The 26,143-nt window shown below is 44.3% G+C and overlaps 1 protein-coding gene across 1 annotated transcript in view; it reads left to right on the plus strand.

The window, feature by feature from the left end:
- QRICH2 (glutamine rich 2) overlaps positions 1-26,143 on the plus strand; it is a 433,653-nt gene that overhangs the window by 325,350 nt on the left and 82,160 nt on the right. The window contains exon 15 of the mRNA XM_086930698.1: positions 20,257-20,358. Coding sequence (XP_086786824.1) covers positions 20,257-20,358 — 102 coding nt within the window. The remainder of the gene's footprint in view (positions 1-20,256; positions 20,359-26,143) is intronic.

Genomic DNA, 26,143 nt, shown 5'->3' on the forward strand with positions numbered 1-26,143 from the left:
GTTAACTTGGCAAAATGTGTTGTTAATAGTTTCTAATGATCTTCCTAGTCTTTGAATTTTAATAAGAGTACCCAAGATTGTTTTACTCATTGCACCCCCTGGCCCACCTAATGGATCTCCAATTAAATCCATTATTTGTTGTGAGGCCCAAATAGCCAGTCTTAGTCACTGGTCAGTGTTGGGTGGATTGCTTCGCTGGAACAGGGCCAGGTCTGATATACACATGGATGACCGTTGTCTGAAGTAGTACAGTGGGCACAAAATGATGGACTGGAAGGCAACTTGAGTAATTACCAGTGACCAAGATTAATTCTAGCATTCCACCTATCACATTTTTGTTTTTCTTCATCAAGTGAGATGAGCCCACTTGTCACCCTCCCAGGCGACACTTCCAGATCCAGACCAATCCAAAACGACTCTCTGCGGAACCCTCGTCTACTGCCCCCACACTGCCTTTACTGACGCCACAACCTACCTCATTGGACCCCATGCACTCACATCCACAGACTACATCCTACTCAGAGACCTAAACCTTCACCTGGATAATCACGACTACTCAAACACCACTTCCCTCCTAGAGAACTGTGCCAACATAGGACTGAAACAACTAGTCACAGCCCTACGCACACACAGGACACACAATCAACTCCTTCTTCACAGGAGTAAACAGCATCTCCTACAGCCACACCACAAAACTCCTCTGAACAGATCACCACTGCTTCCACTTCTCCTTAAAAAAAACACCGTACATAAGCACGCCCACTGCCTCCCTGCTGAAGCTGGAGCCAAGTCACCGAAGACCAGCTCAGCTCTGCCCTCGTCAGCCCCCCACCACCTACTACATCAAACACAAACACCGCAGCATGCAACCTCCAACCCTGGATCACAAACACACTTGCCCCCACAAGAAAGCCATCGGAAGACACATCACAAAAGCAAGTTGATTCACCCCTGCACTCCAAGAATCCAGACACTCCTGCAGACGACTCGAAAAGACAGGAAGGAAAAACAAAAACCCCAGACACATGCGCCACCTACAAAGCAGCCACCAACGCACACCGCCATCTCATCAAATCCAAACTGAAGAAATCCCTTCAAGATAGAATTCTCACCAACACACTCAACACCAAAGAACTCTTCTCCATCATTAAAGAATTTTCCGAACCCTGCAGCAAAACAACAAACATCCCACCCTCCCAAGAACTATGCAACAGACTCAGCACCTTCTTCCACCACAAGATCAAGATAATCTACGACAACTTGACACCAAGAACACCTCTCTGCTCCAGCTCCCCCCTCATGCGATGCTACCCAACAGACCCTGCTCAAATGGATACCTCTCACAACAGAAAACGCCTTGAAGACCATGAAAAGCATCCACTCTGGAACACCCTCAGAACCCTGCTCACACCACATTTTCCACAGAGCCTCCTCAGCCATCGCACCCGAACTACATTGGACAGTCAACTGCTCCTTTGAGACCGCCACCTTCCCCGATGACTGGAAACACTTTGAAGTCAACCCCCTCCTGAAGACGCCCTCCACAGACCGACTGACCTCAACAACTTCAGGTCCATCTCCCTGCTTCCCTTTGCAGCCAAGGTCCTCAAAAAGACCGTCGAAACCCAGCTAGCAAACTTCATTGAAGCTAACATCTTGGACATCTCCAAATCCGGATTCCAAAGCAATTACAGCACAGAGACCGCCCTATTTGTCGCCACCGATGACATACTCTCCCTTTTCAACCGGGGCAAAACGGCAGCCCTCATCCTCCTGGACCTCTCTGCTGCATTCAACACCATCCCTTACCACACCCTAGCCACCAGACTTCATGATGCCGGCATTGATGACAAGGCCCTCGACTGGATCTGCTCCTTTCTCACCGGCAGAACTCAGCAGGTCAGACTCCCTCCCTACCTCTTGGAACCGACACAGACCAACTGTGAAGTGCCCCAGGCCTCCTCCCTCAGCCCCACCCTCATCAACATCTACATGGCCCCCCTCACAACCATCGTCAGGAATCACGGCCTCAACATTGTCTCATACGCCGACGACACCCAGATGATCCTCTCCCTCACCAACAAACCTAACATCACCAGACACAACTTCCAAGAAGTGATGAAAGCTGTCGCCACCTGGATGAAAGAACCTCTGCCTGAAACTCAACTCAGAAAAGACAGAAGTCCTCATCTGGCACTACCCCCTCCCCACGGAATGGCTCTTGGTGGCCCTCTGCCCTCTTAAATCCTCGCTCCCTGACGGACCACAAACTAAACCTCGCCATCATACTAGACTCATCGCTCACTATGAACAGCCAGATCTACACTGTCTCATTGACCTGCTTCAGCACCCTCCACATGCTTTGAAAGACCTTCAGATGGATCCCAACCAAATCCACGCACGCACTCTTCAGCAGCAGACTGGACGACGGCAACGCTTTCTACACCAGAAACAAGAAACTCCTTTGCAAACTCCAGACTTACAAGAAGGCTGCAACTAGTCTGATCCTCGACATCCCTGTCACAGTCATATCACCCAACACCTCCGCAATAACCTTCAAACTCCTCATGCAAGGTCCTTCACAACACCGGACCCCCATACCTGAACAGCCAGCTCTCCTTCCACGCACACAAAAGACACCGCCGATCAGTCCAGCTCTCACTGGCCACCTTCCCACATATCAGCAAGACTAAAACGGGTGGAAATTTCTTCTCCTACCTCGCAGCCAAAGCCTGGAACACACTCCCCCTCCACCTACGGCAATCTCCCACATTGCCCCAGTTGAGGAAGGACCTCAAGATCTGGCTTTTCGGGTGACCCCAGCACTCAATGAAGCCCCCCCCCACAGCGCCTTGAGACCCTCAAGGGTGAGTAGTTGCACTTTACAAAACATGATTGATTGACTTTACCTCTTGGATAGGATGGGTGGGTTGCATGCCAATCTGTAACATATACCATGCAGCAAAAGTAATGTTTCTGAAATATACCATTCCTTTGCAGTGTGAACTTGTTACAGATTGACATGCTCCCCATCCCCCCTTCCCCTGCCCCCCCCCCCCCCCCCCCCCGGAGTTTTTGGTTTTTCCGTTACACTTTCTACCCCAGAGTGGCATTCCAAAAAAACAGAATGCAGCCAATGACTGGTTCAGCATCAGAAGCCACTTATTTATTTATTTTGAGAGTTTTCTATAGCGCGAGCAAGACCCAGGGTAGGGTATCAGAGCGCTTCACAGGGAAGCAGAGTAAGTATAGAACATTTAGCAAACCAACAGAGCAGACAAAGTATCGAAAATATTTCTAACAAGGTTCGGTAGGTAGCAGCAATGAAAATGGAGCAGTAGGAACTAGTTTGAGTATGCATACGTCATAGAGGTGAGGGAGTCATTTAGGGGAGTGAGGAAACAAGTTTGAAGTCATAGACTGGTTCGATGCCTTGTGGAATTAAGGGAGGAATTTGCTCATCGGGAATGATTTTGCTTCCCTTTTGAATAGTGGAGTAAAAGAGATTTTTCTGATGCACGGAGGTAGCGAATTCCATATTCTTGGTGCTGCTCCGGTGAATACTCTGTCAAGTTTTTTCTTGCTGAAACGAGAGAGTTATAGCAGTAGATTGTCGGCGCTCCTAGAGTGTCTGTTTCCTCCCGATAAGGTACGTTTTAGGAATAGGTACTGGGGGATATTGTGGTGTAGCGCTTTAGGAGTGATGCAAGCCATCTTTAGGTGGATTCTAGCTTCAAAGGGTAGTGTGTTGAGCGCCTTCAGGTGTGGCGATAAGTGGTCAAATTTCCTAGATCCTGTTAGGAGTCTTGCTGCTGCATTGAGACAGGCTTTTAAATGGGCTGTTGAGATTTTGGGAAGCCCCAAGAGGGTGGTACATCTGTACTCCAACCTCGAAATTACTAAAGTCTGAACTGCAGTTTTGAGGTCAAGGTTCTCAATGAATGGTTTCATTTTTCTGAGATAGCTGAGGTTAGTGCTTTAAAGCTGTAATGCACTAGCACCTAACTTGAATCCCCCCTTGAAGTACTCTTAAGCTGTACAAATGCATTTGGCAACACTTTCAAAATGACAAGAAAAGTGTAAGCTTTATTGATGGAATTCTGAGATTAAATTAATTTAAAAAGTCATATGTTTTTGCCTAATAAAATGTTGCAAATAGTTCATCCACTGTGCTAGACCGTTCCTCAGGAAGTTGTAACAAGTGGGGAGTACTTAGCGGGGATTTAGGTGGTTGTGCATGTGCTTCGAATGTTCGCGCTTTCTTGGCTCACTGGAAGTAGCAATAATCAAGCGCTCAACGCCTAAGCTCCATCGGAAGGCGTGAGACGATTGAATCCACATACAGTAGAAGGTGTTACCAAAGTCAATAGACATGCATATACAGAATGAAAAAAGTAAAAGAAAAGAATGTGTTCAGAATACAAGAGAAATAACATACGATCAAAATGAAGCATTAAACATGAAATTGTCAATCTCTAATATAAACGTTCAAAAGTTATGGCCCCTGCAGGCGTGTATGAAAAGGAACTACTGCAGTGACCATAGGGATGATGGAGCCATAATAGTCATTGTTCTTTTTTTGGTCAGTGATTCAAAATTTTTTAATGGATGGGTCAGCGCTATGACTAGTTTGTTCCTGTCTTTGCTTCAGAAGTCTCCGCCTCAGCCTTATCTTGTAGGCCAGATGTTTGGTAGGGGCTTCCTGTTGCCAAAACGTTTCTTAAAACTGAGAAAACTTAGCGAGCTGCAGATCTTTGTGTATTCTTGATCAAGTGAAGAAAAACCGTCGAAAATCTGTATATAACAAGAGGCCTCAAGCTATGCAAGATGAAACCTCACCCTTAATAAATGGAATGGAGTTTGAATGAGAAACACAACTACTTTAAGAAAAAAACCCTGCCTAGACCCTCTGCCAGGTTGGAAATCTAAAAGTCTTCTAAAGAACACACACACTAACAGGCTTTTTCTAAATATGGAACGAGACTCTGAAATGTCCTCACTTTGTACCTCAGACTTTCTTCCTCATTGGTGCAGTTCAATAAATATTTCAAAACCCATCTTTTTAAAATCTTCTGACTCCTAATCATCTGAAATTATACATTGTTCATGTTTTCTCCCTTATGCTGGATTGAACTCTTATTGTCAACTTGCTAGTTTTTAGGTCTCGCGACCTATCGATGTGCGCAAGCGCATCGAGCGGAGCGAGAATTCAAGTGGCGAAAACATCGTGAAACCAAAGGGCTTTCAGCCCCGCGGTTTTCATGCAGTTCTCGTGTACATGCACGCGCATCGCATGCAAGCCCAGCCTCTCGCATTCCCAGGCTCTCCCGCCCCCATCCAGCATCAGGCTTCTCCTCCCCTAGCAGCACTCCTCCCACACCAGCAACTCCCCCCTCCCACACCAGCACCTCCCCTCTCTCTCACCGCAAACACAGCCTTGCCCTAGCAGCACTCCTCCCATACCAGCACCTCCCCCCTCCCACACCAGCACCTCCCCTCACTCTCCCCGCAAACACAGCCTTGCCCTAACAGCACTCCTCCCACACCAGCACCTCCCCTCTCTCTCCCCGCAAACACAGCCTTGCCCTAACAGCACTCCTCCCACACCAGCACCTCCCCCCTCCCACACCAGCACCTCCACTCTCTCTCCCCGCAAACACAGCCTTGCCCTAACAGCACTCCTCCCACACCAGCACCTCCCCCCTCCCACACCAGCACATCCCCTCAATTTGACGAGGGCTGAGACGTAAGCCTCTTGTTGTAATTCTGTACTGGTACACACTCGCGTTTGCACTTCAAGCGGGGTCCCAAGTCAGACAGTATTTGCCCTAATGCATATTGCACATGTGGTATTTTCCCGTGTGCAAACTGCATCCCATGTGCAATTTACTCCGATTTTCAGTAGGTTTAAGCAGCAAGAAATGTAAGTGTGCTGACCGAGAAGCGAAACAAAACGTGCAAAACAGAATTTCGTATTATTTCCAAACAATTCCAAAAACAGATCAAAAGACCAGCTGCCAATTGATCCAGTTAATTTTTGTACCGATGACGGCAGCAGAGAAGGCAGTGAAATGTGCACTGTGCTGAATGAAGAACATTAGAACAAGCTATGAAAGGTAATACTTTCATGGCCTGCAGAGCTCTGGCTCAGCTTTTGCCCAGTATTTGACAAAAAGAGTAACACCTCCCTACTTCTTCCATACTTGCATTGTCGTGAGGTAACTCTACCGATAGGCAATGGATTGTTTTACCGGCTGTTGCTGTATGCAGAGTCAACAGACGTGTTCTCTAATGCAGATTGTGGCTTTTGATTCTAGGCACAGCACTATACGATACAAGGGTCTCCACATTTCTAACAGCATACAGGCCTTCCTGGCTTCCATGAACTGACAAACTTCCAGCCCCAAAGCAAGCCTCCCGCCACTGGCAGTATCCTCCTCGTGCAGCCCTGGGCAGTGAAGGGTTAATGCTTATCTCCGGGACGCTGGCACAGCTCATCCACAGCAGTGACTCATCTGCTCATCACCGGCAAACCCCTCCAGGCCCACACTCCCCCACCCTAGGGCCATTCCGATTTCCAGAGTAGGTAGGCAGGGACACGGCCACATACGATTTCATGACACCTGCACCTGCCCGCACACCTACCAACCAGATAGAGGCCGGTATCTATGCATCAACCACACCAACCACCTCCTCACGCAGGCTGCACCCCCACCCAGAACTCCACATGAAAGCCACACACACTTCAAAGGCTCCACACCCCGCCCCCCGTCTGCACTTCGCACTTTCCGACTTCCCCTCCCACCTCCCACGGCTCTTCCCATTCACGCACTCGTTACCATTTGCTCCCGAGCCGCATTTCTCCTCCCCCCCCCCCTAATCTTAGCAATGCCAAGAGCTTGTTTTCCCCAAGGTCTCTGACTCGATTTCATCTTGTTCTCGTGAACGCCAAGGATGTTTCACCGAGATCAGTTTGTGCCTTTGATTTCTCCAAAGAGAGATCCGAGTCCAAGGGCTCCCTGGTAGTATTCTGAAGCAGGCAGTGATGTCTTTCGTATAATCCTGCAGCAGCAGCTGAATGACCCCTTAGTCGGCGGTGCCTGAAGATCTGCCAGTGTGGGGAAGTCAACTGTCCTTTGCTGTGCTGAAGAAGCTGACTCAGGGCCGCCTCTCTTTTCAGGGTCTTTCTAGAGCTTTATTCTTCGCAGACGTGTATTTGTTGTTGTCTCATCATCTGTGCAGCACCCACCACAAGTGAATTAAATTATTAGCATCTTACACAGTTGTTTTTGACACCAAGACTCAATCAGCCAGTGTTTTCGAAACACCAGCAGACCTGGCGCTCATTCATCGTAGCACTGCATTTCAAATAAAACCTATGCTGGGAATATATGTTTATATGCCAGAATTAGGAGGGAACTTCACTCTGCCTTATGTAAATATAATACCACCGAACTTCCAACTTGCCACTCACCCATGCAACGCCACTCACCCACGCAACGCCACTCACCCACGCAACGCCACTCACCCACGCAATGCCACTCACCCACGCAACGCCACTCACACACGCAACGCCACTTACACACGCAACGCCACTCACACATGCTACGCCACTGACACATGCAACGCGACTCACACATGCAACGCCACTCACTCAATGCAACGCAACTCACTCACACGCCACTCACACACGCAACGCCACTCATCCACGCAACACAACTCACACATGCAACGCCACTCACACATGCAACGCCACTCACACACGCAACACAAATCACACACGGAACAACACTCACACAGGCAACCCCACTCACACACGCAACGCCAATCACACAGGCAACGCCACTCACACACGCAACGCCAATCACACACGCAACGCCAATGACACACGCAACGCCACTCACACACGCTACACCACTCACGTTGCCAATAGGTCTCGCAGTAGGAAAGTTGGAGCCATTACCATTGCAAATAACAATGCCTTTTATTTTTTTTTCATTTTAAAAACATAAAGGGCTTTGTCATTTACAAAACCAATAGCTCCAACTTTCCTACTGCGAGACCTATTGGCAACGCCAGTGCTTGTTTATACATGGGATACATATCCTTGGTGTATTCTCGCTACTATGTACAGCACTCCCGAACACTACATGGCTAGATCCCTGGTCTATTATTAAGCCCAAAAAAGATACATGGTTAGGTCCAGGCCAACATTTGTTTTAGGCATCTTGTCTTCGACAGCATATTCTTCTTGGGATAACAGTGTCTAACTGTAGATCATCTTAAAATGCCGCCCTGCCAAGTCTCTCTGGAAAAAGAATCCACAATAACAACAACAATAAAGTCATAAATAATCTCAGTAAAGAAACATTTGTCCTCACACATTGACAAAGCAAACAAATCACTCACTCACCTCCACAGACGTTATAACAACAATAAGCCTAATCTTTTACACTAAAACTTCATATCCCTGCTGATCACCGGCTCAAAAGGCGGCCCAAGATTTTGGATAATAGTATATTAAGTTTCCAAGATAGTGCTGGTTATCTTGCTGGGGGAAATATTTTCTTTACATCATCTACAAATGATTGCAACTACTATTGGTTCCATAAACGAAACAAGATAACCAGGTCTTTCCAATGTTAATCATAATGACAAAGGTAACTGCGATAGCCAGACCAGGAGCTCAGCATGATCGAAGTGAAGACAAGTCACAGAATAAGGGGAAATGCAATGACTAACATTTTCTGAATAAAGTCATCCTGAGCTCCCTCAAACATGTCTTTCCCTTGAACCACAATGCCAAGTTGGTTCCTCCAGGGTAGGTGAATGATTTTTCTATCCTCGCTGTACAGTAGTTGTGCGATTAAACTTTAGCAGGCATGGCATAATATAATTTCAAAGATGTCTGAGCACTACCTTAGTTCTGGCCATGTGTTTAACATGTTTGCAGATCTCATTTTCAGTCTAACAATCAAATTAGGGGCAAATGGGGAATAACCAACCCGAATATCTCGAATATGCCGCTCAAAAGTGGATTCACTACTGAGCCTCTCCGAGAGGATATCTGTTGTACATAGTAAATTATTACTGCAGAATGTAGAACTAAAATGTTATAGTGGTGAGGTTCTTCCTTTTAGTTGGGAGTTCACTCGGGCTGGTCATGTCTTTTGTTCTTGAAATAAAGGAAATTCAACCCACAGGATAATCTCTTGAATGTATTGAGGATAAAAATGTTTTATTGACAATGAAGATGAGTACCTACTCAGCGTAAAGGACCAGCCCAGAGCCTGCAGATTTATGAGGTGAAATGTGAGTTGTGTTTTTTTTCTCTTCAAAATTTGCCAACTCCTACTTTGTCATATAAAATCAACGTATCACAATTTCATATTCATATCATTAAAAAGTCAATTTATCCTAAAAACTACCTTTATACAGTTTAAAACGAGGGTTTATTTGGATTATAAAGCTATTTGCTGTTTTTGAGCCTCCTGCCAAACCAGGAACTTATAAACACCCTGCATAAATTTCCTGATGGCTATCGCGATGTCTAAATTTTCCATAGTAACTAGAAGCTCCCGTGCTTGAGAACGCACCTCAAAATCGTATTTTAAAAATATCGGACGAAGGAACTGTTTACGTAAATTTAAAAACATATCACAATCCAATAAAATGTGCAAAATATTACATTTCATTCCTAACTTACACACACATTTGCCATCAGGATGCGTTAAAGCTGATTTAATTGCACTATTTAAAAATATCGGGTTAATACCTTTTCTTAACTTAAGAACTTCTATCCTTAACCAACGGTTTGGTAGCAAATCTATATATGGAAAACTTAAGTCTTTCTCCCAACCTGGGCTCATAAATTTCACGGAGTCTTTCTTTCTCAAATACTCTTGGTCTGTGCCCCTTGAAATTTCTTTTCCCTGTGCTTTTAGTACGCTCTTTATTACATTAGTTTGGAGTGTCAGAGGGTCAATGTTCACATTCAGGTGGTCACAAATGGCCCGGAGTTTACTTCTTGTTACCATGGCCCACTTTAACTCACTGGTCTGGATTTCTTTCATACACCATTGTGACACCTTCATAACTTCCCCCTGTCCCAGTCGATTCCAAAATCTAAGGAGACTCATCTGCACCTGGACATTCCATGCGGTTAGGCCTACTTCCAATCTAACTGCCTTGACCATTACCGACCCAGGAAGAGACAGAAGGGATTTTAAACATTTTCCCTCCTCTTTATCCCAAGAGCTTTTCCCGTCAATGCAGATTACTTCTGCCCCATATTGGAATTGCGGAGGAACCATAGCCTTAAAGGCAGTCAATAGAGGTTTGTGTGACATATCGCCATAGCTATGGTTGAATCTTTTCAGCCCACATACCGCTAAATGCGCTTTTAATTTCTGAGCTTCCAAGTGGGTTTCCCACCTCAGGGACCTTGTAAACCATATTCCGAGGTATTTATATTCGCTTACAGTATCTAATTTAGTTTGGCCCAAGTACCAGCTAAACTTCGTACACTTCATCCCGAAGCATAACATTTTTGTTTTATCCATGTTTACTGTAAGACGCTTTGTAATGCAATATTCATTAAATACATTTGACTTCCTCTGAAGCCCCACCTCTGTTTGGTCCATTATTACAAGGTTGTCCGCGTACAACAGACAGGACAGGTGCTTACCATTTATTTTTGGGCTTGCACCTCTGGCTGTGCCCAGGAGAGGAGGCAAGTCTGCTAAAAATATGGCAAAGAGCAACGGTGCCAAAACGCAGCCTTGCCTCAACCCATTATATATCTGTATTTCCGTTGTAAGGCCGCCAGAGGTATCCTTGATTACTTGTGCCCAATTTTGGCTGTGCAGTTCTTGGATTAACCACAAAAGGTCGGCAGGAACCTTAAAATTTCTCAATGTCTCCCACAGACAGTCCCTATCCACCAAATCAAAAGCAGCGCGAAAGTCAACAAAGCAACAAAACAATTTGCCCTGCTGCTCCATGGACTTCCTCGCTACAGCCCACAGTGCAAAGCAGTGATCAACAGTAGAGTGCCCTTCCTTGAAGCCACCCTGCTCTATTGGGACTATTGACTGCCGCTCCGCCCACTCCTTTAACCTGCCAAGGATAATTTTTGAGAAAATCATTTCGCCAATATCCAGCAAGTTGATCAGCCTGTAGTTCTTAGGTTCCTTCTTTTCCCCCTTTTTATGCAAGGGTCTAATTATGGCCCCTCTCCAGGATTTAGGAATATGACCTGAGTCCAGGATTGCTGCAAACATGTGAGAAAAAAATCCTGCCCACCAATCTATCTGAGTTTTAATTAAAACGGCGGGAAGATTATCTGGACCTGCAGCACGTGATAGATTCAGCTTTTTAATGGTTTCTTTTACTTTCTGTACTGCAAATTCTGATTTTAATCCTTCTACGCTCCCTGACCAAGCTGATTTATTCTTCATGATTTCCGGGGTCCTTTTAGCACTATATAGGTTACTTAGGTAATTTACCCAAGCTGCTTCTTCCACAACACAACTCATCGTACCCGGTGCCCTTTCTGTAGCATCCTGTATCAGCCTCCAGAACCCTTTTATGTTTTTATTTTCTATTGTCTCTAAAAGGTTTGCCCAACATTCTTCTTTAAAGATCATTTTCTGCTTCCTTACTAAATATTTATATTCTTTCTTAAGTCCGAGTAGGAGTTCCAAGTTCCCTAGGTCATAACTATTCCTCTGGCGTCGTTCTATTCTCCGTATCTCACTTTTTTTACTCTGGCATTCTTGATTGAACCACCTGGGCTTCCCTTTATTGGGCTTTGTTTTTACCTTGGCGTCTTTCTTATCTTTTAGATATACTCTTAGACACTGCACCGCCTGTACTATTGTATCCTCGTACCATGCTACCTGATGCCCTTCGATTTTATCCTTCAATATGTTTTGTTGAAAACATGCCAATTTCTCAACATACTCATCCGTCAATCTTGTAGTTATGCGCTTAGGATATTCCACATTTTGGGTGATCACCTTTTCACGTTTACTTAATGACCCACCTACAATTTCACAAAACAGGGCATTGTGGTCGCTATCCCTGCGCTTAATTACATGGAACTTTTTTACCAGAACATAGTTCCATGCCTGGGTGAATATATAATCTATTGGACATTAACGTTTGCATGTCTCTCCTGCAGGCATGCAAACGTTACATTGTGCCTTTTAAGAAATGAAAGAACTCTATGTTGTTTAGTGCAGGAACCCAACTCTCTGACATTCCAGCTAAGGAACTTTACCTCCCGGGCCATATTCTCTTGTTTTTGTTTTCTGCCTGACTGTGTCCCTAGGATTACAGCTCGCGTGCATCAACCCATTCTCGTAACCCAACTTACATTGGTCCATAAAAAATGACCGAAACTAACCCACCCCCTCACACACGGACAGTACTCCGCTAATATCACAGACGATACTGCCAACCCTCCGCTCGTGCCAGGACATGCACAGCATCCCAATCAGCCCAACAGTGGCAACAAATAAATATTTTTCCCCAGTCCACCCACCCTTACTTTTCGGCAGTCATATTACCGCTCTGGGGTTGAAACCCCTCCTATGCATCTATATCAGTTTCGGGACATTCCCATCCATGTCCAATCACTTAAACAAACAACCCAACCTCCACCCCATCTCCCTGAGCAAGCATTCGGCTGAATTCTCAGTACACAGCAAAATCATTATGCATTTTTACCGTACATCTATGCAGGGTTTGGGCTGCAACCCACGTTACCAGGACTTTTGTTCATCCCCTAGTCCCTCTCCCCCTCAGGAGTCACTTCCATCAGCGTCTCAGACATAGTGTCTATTGTCAGTCTCAGGTTTGGAGCCTCCTCTCTCAACCCAGCGGGAGTGGCTACCAAGAATTATTTGCCATGTCTTCATCTTCAGGGGCGTCCAGCTGTAGTGACCCGTCCTCATCCACCATTATCCTCCACTGCATGGGCTCAGCCGTGTCCTGTACTTCCACTCAACCTTTCTGTTGTCTAGGGCCTTTGACTGGTCTTGTTCCCCTTCTTCTCCTTTGCCATCGCGGCTCGCTGGGCTGCAACCCATCTTCCTGGATCTCCAGCCAATCCCACACGTCCTCTGGGGAGTCAAAGGAGTGTGCTTTGCCCCCCACTGTCACCTTTAGTTTGGGAGGGTACAGGAGAATATATTGTAAATTCAGTTCTCGTAGTTTGCGATTTACCCCTAAGTGGGATTTTCAAAGTTCTTGGACTTGCTTGGTATAGCCTGGTACACTGTGACCATATTGCTTTTTAACGGGAGATTCTGGTGCTCCCGTGCTGCCTACAGGATTCAATCTCTGTCCTGTTAGTTGAGGATTTTGGCTATGATTTCTAGGGGCTGCGCCCCCAGGGGTGGGACCATGGCCCTTTGGACTCTCCCTACCACAAACATGTCTGACAATCCCTTGGGCTGCAGTTGGCTGCGGATCCAGTGTTCTAGGAATTGCATCCCTTTAAGAATGAGGAGCACAAGGGCGTGACCAAGCAACATGGCCAACAGGACGTGAGCCTCTCAAGCTCCCAGTCCGATCGCCCGTATATCCTACTAAATCCTGCAAAAAGCAGCTGCAAACTGCCGAGAAACATTGGAATCGATCAGCGCTGATCCCCTGAATCGACAGATCAGAGTGGCGAAGATCCACAGCAGCCGTAACACTCTGAGTGGAGAAGTGCGTGGAGGCCCTGCTCGGGCCTGCGGGTGAAGGCAGCCTGAAGTGGAGACTGATTGCAGCTCCCCCTGCGCCATAGCCAGTAAAATCTCTTAATTCGAAGGCAGCTTTATGCTGCAGAGTAAACAAAGAACTTAAGTGGATGTTGTTTGGCAACTATAACAGTTTCTGTTCTTTTAGAGCGTGCATTCTTTTATTCTGAACTGTACATTACGGAGAAGAAAATCAGGATTGTTAAATTTCATAATGAATCTCCTGTGATATACAAGGTAAAGATGCAGGGTGCAGTGTACAAACTTTGGTTCTAAAAAACCTGGCCTGTTTACTCAGGCAGAGATGCCCTTTCCCCCACATCCATTTGTGACAGATCCGATAAAGAATCACAAGTCACCTTTACTCCTCCAGCTTCCTGTGGTTGGAAACCGATATTTTCAGTGTTTAAGTAAGCAGGCCTCTGCCATTTTTCACCTTGTAGTGTCTTTTCAAAAGTCTATGGGTGTAGAATTATTTGTGATTGATTTTCTGCCTACCTCCAGTTTTATTTTTTAAATAGAACATGATAACATTGTTCTCTTTTCCAAGCATAAGGTGTTCAAATTATATTGCTTCAGGTATTGTTTCCAATTTCCTGCATCAATACGATACAAATACAATATAAGTAAGTAAGTAAGCAAAAATGTATTGTTTCTGATTAATTAAAACCTTTACAAAAATACATTTGAATGCGTATTTCATCAGTAAAAAGTCTTAAAAGAGAGATCTTAATTATTAGAAAATACAGTAGTTATAAAATAAGGGTTTGAGGAATGTTCATGGTTCCTTATATTTTGTCTGGGCCACTGACATCTTGGTTTGTTAGTTTAAGCACCACTAATTTCAGGAATTTTATGAACTTCCATTTAGTGACGGAAGTCTTGGATCGAAGCATGCGAGGACTGCTTGTCTCTGTGTGTGTATTCTATGTTCGTTAAAAGTTGTTTTTAGGAGAGCTACTCTTTCCTCTTTTAACTTCGAGCAGGAGCAAAGCAAATGTTCGATGTCTTCTTACCCTGCACGGCATAGCCTGCATGTTGTCCCACAGTTCCTTCTCAGCCATGGTTGTAGATGTGGGATGGCTGGTAAGATTCCTAACCTGTGTTTTAAAAAGGCTTCTTTTGATTTCCTGCAATACCCCAGTCCAAAGTAAGCCTGTAACCCGGGTGATTTAAATGTACTTAGAACCATCCAGGCGTGGCACCTTTGGGCAAAGGTGGCTTTGTCCTCTATAAAAGAGAGTCTCTTTATACTCTTACTAGCAGCCCGCCCCGGCGTTGCCCGGGGCAGGAGGGGGCTGGGGGCAGCATCGCAGCAGGAGTGGCGCAGCAGAGTGCAGCTCCTCCCCGCGCTCATGTCCACCGCTGTTCCTCGGGCTCCTGTACGCCGCTCCTCCCTGCGCTGCTGATGTCAGCACGCACGTCGCGGCCGGCCGGCGCTACTTCCAAGGGACTACTTTTTTTTTTAATCATACATTTTTTAAATAAGGTATATATATTTTTTTTATATAGTCTATGTCCTTCTGCTTGTCCTGACGTTTTCAAACATGTATTGGGTGTTTGGATTGGTGGTGTAGTTTTCGAGTTTACCTGGCTCAAAGGTCACAGTTCTCTCTTTATAATAGTAGTATAGATTTACTACATGCTTAAATTGTGTGAGCGGTAGTAAGGTTTCCCATAGTTCTTTTAGTCCTGTAATAGTGAGAGACTCCTCTGAGTACTTTTTACCCGGCATTTTGGAGCAGCTGCACAATTCTTGCCAAAGCTGATGGTTCAATGTGTTCTCCGGTGAATTCTTCATTTTGTACCAACACTTAATGTATGATCCTCTCCTTGCTAACAGTTGTTTTGTTAATCCAAATTCTAACCGGATCTGAGCTTGTGAGGTATAAGGTGGCAGATTTAAGAGGAGTCTGTACGCTTTTGAAATGATTGTGTCCAGCAGTATCACGTCAGTGCCTCTTAGTGCTTCGCTGCCATAGGTAATGGATGACTGTATTTTAACTTGGGCAACACGAAGCAATGGTAGGAGAGTGGGACCAGTCAGCTTAATTTTAAGTTGTCTAAGTGTTGTCGCAATCAGCATACCTTTTCTCTTTGTGGCCTCAAGGTGGTTTGAGAAGCGGCCTCGTTTGTCGACTATAATGCCAAGATATTTATATTCAGAGCTGTTCGCGATGACCTTTGTTCCAAGGAGCCAGGAGCGGGACTTTTTATTCCCAGTTATTGACAGTACTTTCGTTTTGTCAATATTTACTTCAAGTAGGTTCTCTTCAGCGTATCTATGCAGTGTATTGATGAGATGCTGTAGTCCTACTTTGGTGCGACTAACCAGGACCACATCATCTGCGTAGGATATGCTAGGCGAGGCTTGACCCCCTAGTCAGGGGGCATGCGCATTGCAGGCTTTTAGAGCAGGTGGCAAATCAGCGGTAAATAAATTGAAAAGGGTTGGCGCTAAAACACACCCCTGCTTGAGGCCTTTTGTAGTTGGTATAAAATTCAGCCACTCTGACCTTCACTTTAGAATCGATTGGCCCCATTAAAACAAGCATCCAGCTTGGATTTTACGTCGCTTGCTACAGCAAAATGTGTATTAAGACTTGGACAGTCTTTCATAGGTCTGCCCACGCAGCAGCCCCCTAACTCATAAATGGCATAGTCAGGGTAGCAGGCATTCTTCAGAAAGAATATTCTCAACTACCGTGCATTTGAAGCACCGATTAGAGTGTTCAAGACTACCCTCTGCATTTGAACAGTGTCCGGGCATGACATTCCACAGTATTCTGAGTTACTTTATCTGGTCTAGCATTCAAATATCCTGATAGACCTCCATTGGACTTGAGGGCTGTACATATGGTGTTCAATCAGCGACCTAGACTTCAGCCCCTCAATCGTAAAAGCAATATTCCACAATCCTCAAAATACACCAGGGATGACCATGCAAAATAATGTATTCTTAGACAATGGAAGTTGAGAACGCACCTGACACTCAGAAAAAAGGCCGGAATCGGTGGCAACAAAAGCCTCACATGAGAGACTGAGTAACAAGATCAATGACCAGCTACAACATTTCTACAATACAAACTGGAACCATTTGTGTCTGACTAAACAACTACTATTGGATGAGCCTTGATATCTAGGCATGGCGTGATTCAGAATTCTGAGAGTTGATATTCCTATCCCCAACCATTAGACTGCTGGACCAACATATAAGACTGTAAAACTGGATGTAAAAAGAAAATGATAAAGAATGACAATTTCCAATTCTACACTTTTTGTTTTGTCTTATTCTTCTCATTTCAGTCATATTAATGACCTCCTTAGTTGTGTGAGAATCTTGGTGTTATTCTTGTGTGTGTCACTACCTAGAGAACATTATTGCTGAATGTGGGTTATTAGTGCGCTGTTATTGTTGCATACTCCCTACTTGCAATTGTTATCACTTTAATCTCATAAGTTCAACAGTGCATATTGGCACTAAGCAATACTGTTTATTGGAATGGCAAATAACATTGTTGTTACTTATGTTTCATTGCTTATTTTAAAACCTAATAAAGTACTCGAACAGGGATCGAGCACTGATTAAGTGCTTACTGTCCTGGAAAGAGAATACTTTCACACATTGAGAGAAAGGTACTTCATAAAAAGACAAGCTCGGCAGTCTATGTCATATATTTTGGAAAAGGCATATTTTGCCTGAGTTTTAGTTATTTCTCAATTCCAGTTTACCATGTTTTTTGCTTCAGCCGAAGGATAACTGGTACCTCATGTGATGGTCGGTAAAACTTTATCTGTTTTTGCTCCAATTCCCCTGCAAATAACAGGCAAAGTAGATGATAACGAAGATGGGGACAGTACAGGGATAGCTTCTTCCTTGGAGACTGTGTCCCAGTGGCCAGCGTTACACATAAGTGTCTTCTAATTCCAAATTAGTAACAACTTTTTTTTAAATCTCCTCAATTCTTTAAAGTTCGATCAGGTTTTTTGATGTTACTCGTCAAATTTAAAAGCCAGGATTATCTTCAATATACTGAAAGTTCGAACCCCTGTGGTTCTTTGCTTAACAGTTCAAATAACACAAATTATAAGTCATTCTAAGTGATCGTATGTTATTTTCGAACATGTCTCTTTACAAAAATCTATATCTCTCTCTGAGGATTTCAATTGTGCACATCATTTTTATAGTCCCTGTGAAATAATGTTTTGTGATACTAATCACATCATTTCACCCTTAAAAAGTACCGTGTTGACATCGCTCTGTGTCTGTCCTTAAACAAGAAGATTTTTGTATTTGCTTTTTGAGAGTTTAACTTCAAAACACTTTTCTGAAGACTAGCTTGAATTTATGTAAGGAATGGACATGGGTTTAGCTTTGAAAAAGATGAGATGTTATCTTTGGCTAAGTATTGCTCTCTGAAATATTGGTTCCAGGACGTTGCGCATGGATGGAGATATTGAGGGGCTGATCTACAGTTTGATGGGTTTTCTGCCAGTTCGCCAGGTCAGAAGAGCCCATTGCCATTAATGAAAGATTCTCACCTACCTGACAGCAATCTCTGTACCAATGGTGCATATAACATTGCAGTGGATACACTGTGAGCACAAATGAATGTGGAGTGAGCATCTTTTTTTTCCTGCTCAGCATTTGCCATTTTTTTTTCACAATCGAACTCCCAAATTGTTAGTTTGAGAAAAACAAAAGAAATCAATGGCCTGACGAACAGGAAGTTTGTTCGCTTTGTGCTCTGCCATTGTTTGTTTTCCCTGCCCAAATCCACCATGTCTCACTCGGCGGGCCCAGGTAGGTAAAATCTGTGCATTACCATAGCCCTAGACATGGTAGAGTCACCACCACGGTGACCCAGTGGGAATTTGGATGGCAGGGTGCTATCTCAGCGATATCCAATGGTGGCGGGAGCTCTGCCAATTCATTGTAAAACTCTAAATCACCCTCCTTAGTTTTTATTAGCATGCTGTTGATACCACAATATAGAATGGGATAACAGAGAAAGGTCTTTGGCCTTCCTTACTTTGCAAGAAACCACGAGGCTGCGATAACAGATGTTTTTAAACTAAGAGTAATCTATACGATTATATTCACCAGATATCTCCTCAGCTTTTTGCCCTATTTGATAGTGAAGGGATGGTTTGAAAGACTAAGAAGCAGGACAAGCAGGCCAAATCTCAATTATACATTTGACCTGATTCACAAACATAAAAGAAAACGTACAGGCAGACATTTACGCCTCAACCTCAGCATACGTTTCCTTTTATTTCATATTCACTCAAATCCCTGGGAAGCTGCTCCAGGTGCAGGTTTCCAGGCATGATATAAGAGATGGCAAGCGAGTTTTTAAAGTCCGCTATTCACGCAGTGTGGATTTCTCCAGAGGAGAGAAGTCCGCACAGGCGGAATGGGTCTCTCTGTGCAAATTGACTTTTTGCCCTGGGGGAAAGCATTTTTCTAGGCAAAGAAAGCCATTTCCTTCTATCCTCAACAAACGTGGGGGTGATCAGTTGCATGCTCACCCTGGAAGGGGAGTTACTACAGCAGTTTGCTGAAGTAAATCTCTTGACTTTTTCCAGGGTGGAGAAGAGTTTGGGAATACCCACAGATGTATGTTTGTGGGTGTTCCCAACTTCCAAGAGAAAACTCGCTTTCAAATGTCCATTTCCCAGACAAGAAATTGAGGGGCATATTACCAAGGGCCATTATCGCCGCTTTAGCAGGATTTTTTCCCGCTACAGCAGGGATAATTTTATCGCCTTATTACCTAGCTGTCGCTAACACCAGTTAGCGACAGCTAGTAGGAGATAGCGATCATCTTGTGGCCCGATTTGCATGTCAGCGATAATTATCGGTAATGACATGCAAAGTGAGCGTGCCAAGATGTTAGCGCCTGTAAAAACAGTCGCTAATATCACTATCTCCTATTACCAACAATGGCTTAGTTTTGGAAATATTCGTGCTAAGCACGAATATCTCCAAAAGCTAACGCTGCCCTGACCAGTTCTTAGCCATGTTATCCAATGAGAGGTGGATAACATGGCTAAGAGCATTCTTTGACAGCGATATTCACGCATTTCGCCTGCTTTTTATTGCTTCTGAGATAAACCTTGATAATAGCAAGGTATCTCAGCGATAAAAACAGGTGAAGGGCGGCGATAGGAATATTTCAGCTAAGCCAACATAGCGATAATTATCGCTAGTTGTTGGTAATATGCTCCTGAGTGTGGATTTCTCTGCACTCATGGTGGTGAAAGCTACACATATATATTGGTTTACACCTACCAAGAATTCCTTCCTAAATTTCTGGAATGCTTTAAAAAGGTAAATGTGATCATAGGCAGATGAGAAATTCCTGGGGCTCACTCTGCTTACGTCTCACTGCCTTCTGCCCCACTTGGCCCTGAATCTTAGCCATGAACGTTTGTTGATATGGGATGAGCTCCAGTGAGTAATTGACATTTTTTCTGTTTTGTTCTATCCATTTCCGGACAGGCCAGTCATGACGGTCCCCAGTATGCCTAGTTTACCATGTCATCGCACCAATCGGCCTTACACAGTCTACGAGCTTGAACAAGTCCGGCAGCAAACCAAGAGGTAGGAATACAGGAATATTAAAAGACTGAGTCTGTGGTGGAAGCTGTGGATGCCACTCTAGTGCGAGCTTAGCTCCTTCATTCGGTGGCTGTTAGTTATGCTACTGCCCAAGAATTTGCACGTGAGGAAGGAGCTCAGTGTCTGCTCGCTCCGTGGATCCAAATGCACATTTATTATTTATGCTTTTTTTGAGGTGGAGCCCTGGGGTGCTCACAGCTGGTCCTAGATTTTGGGTAAAAATGTTCCCTGCTCTAGATAAATCCCATTTGGTCAGTGCTCGAAGGCAAACAACTGGCTGTACTCCCTTTCGGTATTCTTTCCTCAGGTGTTGAAAAAAGATCCCAGTTATTGGTTGCCTCCGATACTTGGTGTTGGGGCTGCCAAAGGGGCCCTAGTTCCTTGACTCCATTGCTCCATGGAAGGAACCTTAGGCAAAGATACCTTCTTACCTCTATATTTGGAGAAGAAGGTGGTCGTTGGTTTCTTTGTTCGGTGCTCGAGGAACAGAACTAATCCTCCCAGTCTGTGGTGCAGCGAGGAACCTCAATGTTTTGAAGTGCCGGAAGGGCCCAGGGCATGACTGGCACCGGTTTGTATTCATGTTTGATTAGACGCCTGCAAGGAGAGACTGTGGTCGATATCGCCAAGAGCTAGGAAAGAGTGCTGCGAACATCTGTGGTTGACAATACTTATATAGCTCCTCAGGTGCCCAGTTTTAAACTTCACAATAATTATGCAAGAGGGAGGTAGTGCATTGTACCAGCCTGGTGTTTGAAACCCAATATGATCATCAGTCTTTTTTAAAAGAGGGGTTTTGGTAAAGTTCATTCAGTGTACTGGGATCTGCCCAACTATGGCCTGTGTGTAGAAAATACTGCCATGCCCAGTATTCCCACAGACATCTCTCTCTTTGAAGGTCTGAAGAGACCAATGAGTATCTAAAGCAGTTGCCACGCATATCCATAGCATTTCTCTCTCTCTCTCTCTCGCTCGCTCTCTCGCTCTCCCTGGTCATGTGGCCAGTTTGAGCAGCACCCATTCGCACAACTATATCCAGAGTCGTATGGATACCTAAAGCATCATTGACTGTCCTTTGGGCTTCATGGTTATCTCCAACATACAGCTCTGCCTCCCGAGTGTTATTTATTTGTTTGTTTATTTGCTTGTTTACTTACAGCATTTCATATTACTCAGCCCCTTGAGCATCCTTACTCTAATTGGATATCTTAAAGCATGAAGCATATTCACCATATTTTCAGTATTAGAGTATAATAGATGGGATTCTGCAAACACTGTAAAAAAAAGCTCTCTGATGTCTTTATAATAGGGGACTTGTGAGGCACCCAGTCACTTTTTTATAAGGAAATTACCTATTACAGTTGAGTTCTGCCGCCACAATGGCTTCTTCCAGAGCTAGCAGCTGAGGAGAAAGGCTGGTCAGGTCACGTTACATGGTTAAAGCAGTTGTTTAAAGAACAACACTTTTCTTTCTTCTGTTCTGTTTTTCCACCTGTATAGTGACAAGCAGAAAATAGATATTTATGGCAGCATGCTTATTTTAGGCACTCCTTGGGTAATTATAGAAAAGTTAGACTCTTTCTGCATATTTCTAAACATTCCGACCTACTGCACACCTTTTCTTAAACTGATTGTAATCTTTTTGCAACAAATATCTAACAGCTTATATTATGTGTTTAATTAGGTACTAGAGATTCTTTTTTTATTCTTCATGTTTGCAAACATGCTCTTTCTTTAACATGAAAGAGATACGCACCAAGGGTTTAAGTGGTTTGTGGGAAAGGCAATGGTGTGACCATGTGGAAGAAGGAATAAAGTACCCCTGCTGTATATGATAAGGATATTGCAAATCAAAAGGTTATGAAGCTTTCATTCTATAACCTTATGAAGGGATTCATCTTTCGGCCTTGTCCCTCTATGTGATCATGGAACTCCTCTGTTAATTGCAAATCCTTATAAAGTGTGGCAGGGCGTTCTTCATCCCATATATAATGTGACCCTGTGTTTAACCTTCTAAGATTAATTTCTCTTCCAATATTGGGGAGGATGGTGTTCATCTGGAGTCCTCACACTGCTGCCTTGACACAAAAGCCTTCTAGCTTCAGCCACCCATCTATGAGCTCCTTCTCTAGAGCAGAGACATGCCACTAATGAAGAGAAGAAAACATGACGGACCTGTTCTCAGCATGGATCCTCTTTCCAGATAAATTCTGGAATAAACTCTGTAGTCTGAAAGAATTCTGGAACTTCTTTACAAACACAGGTTTGCAGTAGAGCACTTTCTCAAAGTAATCACTTTCATAAATATAGCTTTATGAGACCCATGACATTAGAGAACACATAGATTCCTGGTGATCATAGGGACTGCTAGTATGCCCTGAACCAGATTACATGGACCTAAGCAACTCATCAAAATCCAGTGGTGATGTTGCTTAAATTACCCCCCCCCCCGCAACATCACAGAACTGCCCTCCCCGTCCCATTCTTAGCCCCTCACCAAAAAATCTTAGGAAGGCACATGGGTGCAGAACATTACGGCAGTCCATGTTCTGTCTAGAACTCCACCCTTAGCATGGGAAGGATGCAGTCCTGGTAATGCTTTGAAAAAGGTATTTCAGGACCTCTGGTGCAGGTTGAAAAACGTATCCATCAGGGTAGAATCGCGGAAGGTCCTTTCTGCGTGGTTCAGGAACCTGTCAGTAGAAAGCCAGAAACAAAAGCACTGCAGTTATTTTTAACAATCACATAGTCTACAACCCTCAAATTGAGAATGTATACAAGGTAATACTGTTTGGACTGAATCTCACTATTTACTTTCATTGCTCAGAATGTAGATGTGTCTGTAAGATTGTTTTTGACCGAAGATAACTCAAAGAGAGCACACTATAGGTTAGGTTATCAAGCCCCCCCACAGACTCAGAGTCTAATGCAAGATGCCACAAAAAGCATTCCTCTTATCCTCAGCAGATGAAAAAGATGCTGAGATCTCCACTGTCAGCATGTGTGTACTGGCATACCAGACCCTGTCTTGTGGGATCCTCCTGGAGAGTAGCCAATGCTTCTCAATCCATGGGAGTCTAGGGGAAAGGTGTGGAGCTAAACTGCATCATCTTGATGGAGCTCCTGATAGGGTAAAAGAAAATCAATAACATGATGGTCAGAATGCTTTAATCAGTCTCGGTCACTGAAAACTTGGTCCAACCTCAATAGGAACAGTTCATCCTGAACCGCCAGGCCACGTCCCCTCTGAACAGGAATTTGAGCTGGACTGTTCCTATAGAAGCAGGACCAAAGGCTGATTTACATTACATCCTCTTTTTGTTTTTCTCAGGATATGGTCCAAAGCACTGGAGCATACTGGCATCCCAGTTAGGGAACATGCTCAGTATGGTCATACTCAGCTGTTTGTTGTCAGTATCAACTTTGAGACTGTTGCACCATTGACTTCTTTACCTTAGATTGAAGTGCAAAAATCCCCAAACCCACATGTGACTGTTGTCATCTTCCTTAAGACAAACAATAGCTAGGGAGTCAGAAAGGACTGATGTGAAAAGGGTATGAATAAGGTTCTACCCGTAACATCTGTAATCAGGGGGTGGAACCAGACAATGTACTCTCTCCTGTCTTACTTATAGGAGCATCAGGAATAGATTCCATACAGGCTTCCTGTAGAGTAACCTTGTAACCATTTTGTTTATTCAAGATACAGGCCTCTTGGACAGCAGTGCTCCCTTACATGGCAAGTGTGTAACAGAATTGGTTCCTGAGCAATCATAGTCCCCACGCCAGTTCTAAAACCAGTTTTAGCCTTTGGGTTGCAGATTATCCTAGGAATGTAAAGCAAAGGGCTATATGTAGCTCAGTTTAGGTGCAAAGGGGCCCAAACTGAATGGACAATTTTCAGGTCTATCCACCTGCAGGTCTGCCATCACCTGATCTTAGGTCAGCTTTTTGCTAGGAGCATTTATTCACTTATTGGAGGGAACATGCCTTCTCATTGGGCTACATATTATTGGCAAAGGTATCCTTTTTCTTAATTAAATGACTAGACCTGGTGCCTGAGCCTACATATTGTTCTAGGTGTGCCTTCCCTCAGTGTAGGGAGTGTGTCTTATATTATAATATTGTTTCCCCTACGCCTCTGGGGTGCACATGTGAGATCTTGGGACGTGTGCACTGCTGTGTGTGCCAGTTGCCTTAATGGAGTGAGTGTGTTTGTTCTTCCAGCCCACACACTACCACTGGTGTACCTTACCATACTGCATTATGTAGACCTATATTTAGTGCCTTCGGTACTCAGTCGGATTTCTCCATCTCACCACTAGGAATAGATTGAAGTAATGATGCACTTTCTGCATCCTCCGGCTAGCTGACTGCAGCCCCTGCACTGACTGTGAACATCCATTCCGGCTTATTATGAACAGCCTCCTGTTTTGTAAGGAACAGCCCTGCTTATCCAGCTTAACCTGCTCGGTCTCGATTCTCAACAGGTCCACCCCGGCTCCCTCCTACTGTCCCCTGATGGAAAACATTATTCAGAAAACCCATCGCCTATACTAGGGCGCTTGCCTTCTTCTTGCCTCTCAGGGGTATATTTACAAGTGGATTGCACCACTGCAACGCCATTTCTTTTGCTGTCCTAGGGGCGCAATGTCCTGCACCATATTTACAAAGTGGAGTTAAGCCACTTTTTGCAGCTCAACGCCGATTTGTAAATATGGTACCCTTTCACGCAGATATCTGTGTGAAAGGGGCATGCAATGGGTGTTGCTGTGGGCATTTTACAGCAACACCTATTGCTTTTTTGACGCTGCGCCAGATTTACAAGGAGGTGTAAACCTGAGGCAGCGCCAAAAACTAACGCCATGTACTAGCAGGCGTTAGAATCGCGCAACAAGGAGAAATAGTTTTATTTCTCCTTGTTTTTGCTTTTTCTATGTGGGCTGCATTCTGCAGTACACATAGAAAGAGCAAAATGCCATTAATTATTGTTTATGTGCAGGAAGGTGTCCCTTGTTGCACATAAACAATCATTAAATAAGGACGATTTGCTTCTTCTATGCAGCACACATAGAAGTAACAAATCGCCATTATTGATTGTTTATGTGCAGGAAGGCACCTTCCTGCACATAAACAATCATTCCCTGTAACACAGGCATCCTATGGCGAAAGGGTGTCTACGTTGGCGCTAGGCATCTATTTTTACCGCCAGCACTAGGGAAAACACAGGGGTGCACCATGTTGTTGTAATTACGGCCCACCCTGTGTTTTGGAAATGGCGTAGCATGGCGTTGCGAAATGTGCAGCAGCTCTGCACTTCGTCATTTCATGTAAATTTGCCCCTCTCTGTCTTGCGATTGCAATTCTTTCAGTCCTGATGATGACCCCACTATCCATAATTGGAACGAAATGTCGTCTACCTTAAAATACACAGACCCTTTATGATTTTATATATGGATTTTTCTTGATTGGCCATGCTCTTCTTGTTTAACTAATACACGTTTTGTTCATGCTTCATTAGCTGAATGTGTCACTTCAAAAAAGAAAGCACATTTTCATGCACCCTTGCTCACTACACCACTATATGTTTTCTCAACAAAAGGTGTTCATTTATTTACTTATCTTTTTTTTTATCTTTTAAATTGCCTTTGGGTACATAGTATTGTACACATTATTACTAGGGACCATTATTTCCTATAGTTCCCAGTGGTCCTTGGGTTCCCCTTGTTGAATGGTACTACTTTTAGTGCCAGTATGTTGCTATGGG

Source organism: Lissotriton vulgaris, chromosome 7 (assembly GCF_964263255.1).
Source record: "Lissotriton vulgaris chromosome 7, aLisVul1.2, whole genome shotgun sequence".
NCBI classification, from domain to species: domain Eukaryota; kingdom Metazoa; phylum Chordata; class Amphibia; order Caudata; family Salamandridae; genus Lissotriton; species Lissotriton vulgaris.